At 50.8% G+C, this 6,000-nt stretch overlaps 1 protein-coding gene across 2 annotated transcripts in view; it reads right to left on the reverse strand.

Moving 5' to 3' along the window:
* Positions 1-3,530, reverse strand: part of PPP3R1 (protein phosphatase 3 regulatory subunit B, alpha) — a 66,872-nt gene extending 63,342 nt beyond the window's left edge. Inside the window, exon 1 of one of the 2 annotated variants that reach the window (XM_077915678.1) lies at positions 3,391-3,530. In XM_077915678.1, the coding sequence (XP_077771804.1) occupies positions 3,391-3,438 (48 nt within the window). In that variant the 5' untranslated portion in view covers positions 3,439-3,530. Of the gene's footprint in view, positions 1-1,138; positions 1,252-3,390 lie in introns of those variants that run through there. The other variant, XM_077915679.1, reaches the window with a different exon arrangement.
* Between the last annotated feature and the right edge of the window lie 2,470 nt (positions 3,531-6,000).

A 6,000-nucleotide genomic window follows, 5' to 3' on the forward strand; every position in this document is an offset into this window, starting at 1 on the left:
GCGGGGCTTCGGCGCGGCGCACATCCGGGAACCCGCGCGCGGCCCGGGGTGGGGAGCGCGGGGCGCGCGAGCACGTCCCCCCCCCGCCGTCCCCCCGCCGTCTGCGTGCGCCGCGCGGGGGGGCGGGGGCGGACGGCGGGGACGTCGTGACGTCGCGCGGCGGAGCCCTTCCTGTCACGTGGCTGGAGGCGGGCGGGTGGGGGAGGCTGGGGCGGGCGGAGGAAGCGCGAGGGGCGCGAGGGGCGCGCGAGCCCGGGCGGCGGCGGCGGCGGGGGGCGGGGCGGGCGGAAGGTGTCGGGGCCGCCCGGGCGCTGCGGCAGAAGCGGGAACCGAGGGGCGTGCCGGCGCCGGGGGCTCGGCCGAGGTGCAGCGGGGGCGCCCGTGCCCGCTGGGAGCTGCAGGGCGGGGGTCGGGGCGCTCCCTCCGGGCCGCCCCTTCTATTGGGGAGTCTCGCGGGTCCCGGAGGGGGGCGGTTCCCTGCCCGGGAAGCAGAGCCCGTAAAGGGAAACGGAGGGCGGAAGAGCCCGGGGGGAGGAGAGGGACGTGGGGGAGGGGACGGGGGAGTTGGGGTGGAGGGAAGGATGGGGAGGACGGGGCGGGCGGGGAGGGGAGGACCGGGGGCGGGGAGGGGGAGGAGGGGAGGGGCGGGGGGGAGGGGACGGGGGAGTTGGGGTGGAGGGAAGGATGGGGAGGACGGGGCGGGCGGGGAGGGGAGGACCGGGGGCGGGGAGGGGAGAGGAGAGGGACGTGGAGGGGGAGGAGGAGAGGGGAGGAGGAGAGGGGAGGGGGCGCTGGGAGGGAGGGGAGCGAGGCGGAGGGGCGGGGGGGGAGGGGACGGGCACGGGGAGCGGCGCCATCCGAGGGCACCGCCCGGGATGGTGGGGACGACCGTGTGCATCTGCTGTGACCACTCGCTCCTCTTCGAAGTCTTGCTAACTCGGGGATCACGTGTGAGACGCGGCCCGGGCAGGTGTGGGGAGTGTGGGGACGCCCCCGTGGGCGAATCCTCCGGAGGCTGTTAAAGGCCCTGGGCGAGTGGCCCCCACCTGAGAGTCCTGCTCGGCCGCGGGGGTCACCTGCCCTAGGGCAGGTCCGTCCCACGCCCACCCCGACCCCCGCGTCCCGCCCCTGAGCTGACCTGCCGCCGCCTCCCGCGCATCCATCCGGGAAAGGCCGAGGGGGCCGCGCTGCTCCCTCCGAGCTCCCTCCCTGCATACGTTGCTGTTTAGACCCCGGTGAGCCCTAAAACAGGGAGAGGCTCCCGAGCTAAGCTGCGTGTCCCGTGTGCTATTTTTGATGACTTTATCCTAAAATTAAGACACACCCTCTTTGTTTTTTCTTTTCTTTTCTTTAAGCAGTACATAAAAAAGATTCCCCCACCCTTGGGCAGCCCGGGTGGTGCAGCCGCCTGCAGCCCAGGGCGTGACCCTGGAGACCCGGGATCGAGTCCCACGTCGGGCTCCCTGCATGGAGCCTGCTTCTCCCTCTGCCTGGGTCTCTGCCTCTCTCTCACTCTATCTCTCTCTGAATAAATAAAATAAAATCTTAAAAAAAAAAAAAAAATCCCCCGCCCCGTGTGCAGGGCCCTGGGACGTCCTCCGTGAAAGTCGAATGATCCCTTTGAGGGATTAAGTACCGGGAAAGGATTTGACTTCTGTGGGATGCAGTAGGTTTAGAGTAACCCGCGGTCTCGTTGGCGATTTTGAGCCAGTTTAGACCACGGGCGCCCAGCAGGTGTGTGCTGTGCAGGTGAGTCCGAGGTTGGGAAGTGAGGCACCGTGAGAGGTCGCGAGCCTCGGCCCCTGACACAGCGAGACACAAGGTCTGCGCGGTCCCGGTCTACACCCGGGGGCACCACCCACACTCTCAGCCTTGTCTACACCGCACAAGATACAGGCCTGCAGCAGGTTGCATCTCTGCCCCTGACACCGGGTCGTCTATTCTGAATCCTAAAATGCACCTTTTAATTCGCGGGTTTTCGCCCTAAGGTTCAAAAAAACGAAGTATGACCTCAGTCACTCCCTTTGTCTCTTTCCACTAAGTTTTGGTGTGAAGCCTGGTATGGGAGAGGGCGGGCGCCCAGTAGTCTCCCTGCAGGTCTGCACGTCGGTGGATAACTAGGTGAGCCCAAGACCGAAGACCTGTGTGAGAAGGGGGCCTTCCTAGAAAATTGAGCGACCCAAAGGTGACTTGGGGAGTCTTATGCCCCATAAGCTGGAGGGAGATACCTTTATGACATCCCGACATGCAGGGGGTAATGGGAAGTACTAATGGCCCAGGAAAGGAAGGGGAAAGACCTGAAGCAGAGATGCCCTGAGTATGCAGCATAGCGGATGCCGGGGACAAGGAGGGAGGAAGAGGCGAAGGATGGCCAAGTTCAGTTCGGATGACAGGAAATAAGGATGTCCTTCACAGAAACCAATCAGCCAAAGTTTGGGTGCCGAGTAGGGCAAGAGGAGTTTGGATTTAAGAAGGCTGAGTTGTGGGATCCCTGGCTGGCTCAGCGGTTGAGCACCTGCCTGAGACCCAGGATCGAGTCCCACGTCGGCCTCCCTGCATGGGGCCTGCTTCTCCCTCTGCCTGTGTCTCTGCCTCTCTATCTCTCATGAATAAGTAAATAAAATATTAAAGAAAAAAAAAAAGAGTGCTGAGTTGCTAATGAGAGAGCCCAGCGGAGGCGTCCAAGTAGGAGGCCGCGATGCAGGTTAGAAGGTAGTAGAGACATGGGAATCCGCCTCAAGATGGGTCAAAAGTGAATCTTCAAATTTTCTCTTATTTAGCAGTAGAAAAAAGAAAAGATGCAAAGTTTCTCTTATTTAGCAGTAGAAAAAAGAAAAGATGCAAAGATAGTAATTAAGCTGTAAGCAGAGAGCAAGTTAAAGTTTTTAAGAAATTAATGTTTACGGTCCTATTTGACCGCAGGCAGCCTCGGGCTTCAGTGTCCCCACAATTACGGGTAAGAAGTTAGGAATGTCACAGGAAATCTTATGTATTAGAGACTCTAGATGGTTGTGAAACCCAGAAATCTGCCTTATTCTTCAAGGACTGGTCACTGTCCCTTATTCACACACACGATTTAAGGGTGGCAGAGGAAATAAAGTACCACTCCTGAGGCTGTTTAAGGTACTCCGGTGCAGCATTACCCCAGGGCTCACGCTTCTACTCGTGATTCTGCTGAGGTCAATTAGAAACCCCGTTGGCTGCACCCTCTTCTAGGAAGAAAACGCCAATTGACAAGGAGAGCCGACCGAAACGACCTGGAAGTCCTGTCCCTTCCTTTTCAGTACCTGTTTATTGTTAATGCAGATTTAAAGGAAATGTCTACCTCTCCTCCCAGATGAAACATCTATGTCCTAGTTCAAGAATCCCGGATTTAAGAATGTTTTGTACCTTTTCGCCACCTGGTTTCACACCACAGAATTCGCTTTTGATGGGCATGAGGTTGCACGGGGAATAGATCGCCTTCCTTCCCAGGATCCTTGTCTGTACCAAGGAAGGAACAGAGATGCCAGCCCCCCACCCCCACCCCGTGCCCCAGGGTGTGGTCGAGGAGAGGTTCCTAGCACCTAGATGGCAGGGAAGTGGGTCCTTCCCTTCTTGCTAAGCAGCAGAGGGTTGAGCCAAGGATTCTAAATTCCATCTTGGAAACTCATTTCTCCATAGAAACCATTTTACAAAGAGTTTTGTAAACAATGGCCTTTCTGCAAAAGCCTATTTAAATTATAATGTAGCTGGGGGACGCACGGATGGCTGAGGGCTTGAGCGCCTGCCTTTGGCTCAGGGCGTGATCCCTGGGTCCTGGGATCGAGTCCCACATCGGGCTCCCTCTGCCTTTGTCGCTGCCTCTCTCTGTGTCTCTCATGAATAATAATGTCTCTCGTGAATAAATAAATAAAATCTTCCTAAAAAATTAAAGTATAATGTAGCTGAAACAGTGTATTTGCTATTAAAAACATGATGGTAGAAAAAACAATGCTCTTAAAAAGATACAGCTTAATGAATTAATGACTTTGGGGAAAATGTTTACCAATTCCTGGATGGAATTTTAACATTTTCAAGCATTAGTACTTTATTTTTTTTTTTAAGATTTTATTTATTCATGAGAGACACAGAGAGAGAGAGAGAGGCAGAGACACAGGCAGAGGGAGAAGCAGGCTCCCTGCACGGAGCCCGACGCAGGACTCGATCCCAGGTCTCCAGGATCACACCCTGGGCCGAATGCAGGCGCCAAACCGCTGAGCCACCCAGGGATCCCCGCATTAGTACTTTAAATTATGGATTGTGTGCAACTTCTCTAATTCTCCTAACAATGAATTTGTTCAAAATAAAATACTCTGTCATTTAGTTTCCAGATGAAACACAAATCAGAAATATTTTAAAATTTGGACAAGGTTCCCCAAACTATGTGATTAATTGGTTGTATAAGTTATTTTTATATTAGATATTAGGCCAAAAAGAAAAGGGGGAAAAAAAGTCTTCCTGAAATGTGTTCCTAAACCTCTTGAATCCACATCTAAATCTGTGTGTTGGAGGAATACTCCACGGTGCTTCTAGAGGCAGCCTGTTAACACTCTTTACGTAACGAGCAATTCTTTTCCTGTGCTGATAATTTTTCCATGTGAAAAGTACTTTACAATTGGATAGTTGTCTGCATAAAGATAAATGTTGAAACATGAGATAAAGGACAGAAATCAGAGAGCATAGACGCAATAGAAAGGACTAAAGACAGGACCAAAGGTAGCATCTGCTCTTAAGTGGTGGAAGGAGAAAGAAGTAACAGAAAAATAAATAAATAAACGTGGCTCAGGGCGGGATACCCAGCAAGGATGCCCAGGAAGCTGAAGGAGGGGAGGTCAAGATGCAAAGGATGGTCCCGCAGCGTGTCGAGAGGCCCAAGACAAACGGAACAACTGGTATACACCTGGACATTTCCACCGAGATGTCCTAGATTATGTCTTGAAATAGTTTTTCTGAGTTGGAAGTCTCATTTGTCTCTTTGCTCTCTTGCACTTAAAAGTGAGTACCAAGCAAAGGCTGAGTGTTTCAGATTTGATAGTATTCCCAGTATATACATTTACTAAGAGTATTTACCATAAAGCACTAACCTGAACAGTATTTACCCAAGCATAACAAAAAATAGGATTTAACTATGAAACGGTCGTATTACGACACTAGAGAAGACCTATTTTTCGTACTTGTTAACGCATTTATATCCTTACACACTCACAAATACCTCCAGGTGCTCCACACACGAGATAGCAAAGAAGTCCAGAGCGAGACCCTAGTTTTAGTCTCACCTCTGGCTCCAGCCCATTTCTGTATGAATTTTGGGTAGTTCGTTTTAAGTCTATGTCTGCTCTGTCTAATATGGTAGCCACCAGCCACTTGTGGCTGTTTAAATTTAAACTAATTAAAAGTGAATAAAATTTGAATTCAGTTCTTCTCTCTTATTAAGCTACATTATAAATGCTGGGTAACTGCGTACCTAAGTTCTCTTGGATAACACTCATCTAAATCCTTTAACTGAAATTATTCATCACTGACCACAAACATAGTATTTGTTTATAATGAGGGTAGGCAAATTCTAAATGTAACAAACTAATTGAAACTATATTATGTGCCCTTAGCATTTCTGTGCCTCTGCATCTCTGTGTGTCTCTCATGAATAAGTAAATAAATAACATCTTTAATAAGTAAATAAAATACTTCATCTAGTTTTTTCAGCATCAAACAACATATTGCAACGAACAACACATTTTAATTTATAAAAATATTATTAGTGGCTCTATAGAATTAATAATTCATTTAGCTTTCACTAATGATTTTTTTCTTACTGTAATTTAACTTCCATATTTTACCCTCACCATTAATATAAATTTCAAGTAGCAATCAGTACACTGTAGAGAAATTCTAAAATGTAGAGAATGTAATAGGGGATAAAGTATTAATCCTGCCATCTTACAAAGATTTTTGAGAGATCTTTATTTTTTTTTTAAGATT

This window comes from Canis aureus, chromosome 11, assembly GCF_053574225.1.
Source record: "Canis aureus isolate CA01 chromosome 11, VMU_Caureus_v.1.0, whole genome shotgun sequence".
NCBI classification, from domain to species: domain Eukaryota; kingdom Metazoa; phylum Chordata; class Mammalia; order Carnivora; family Canidae; genus Canis; species Canis aureus.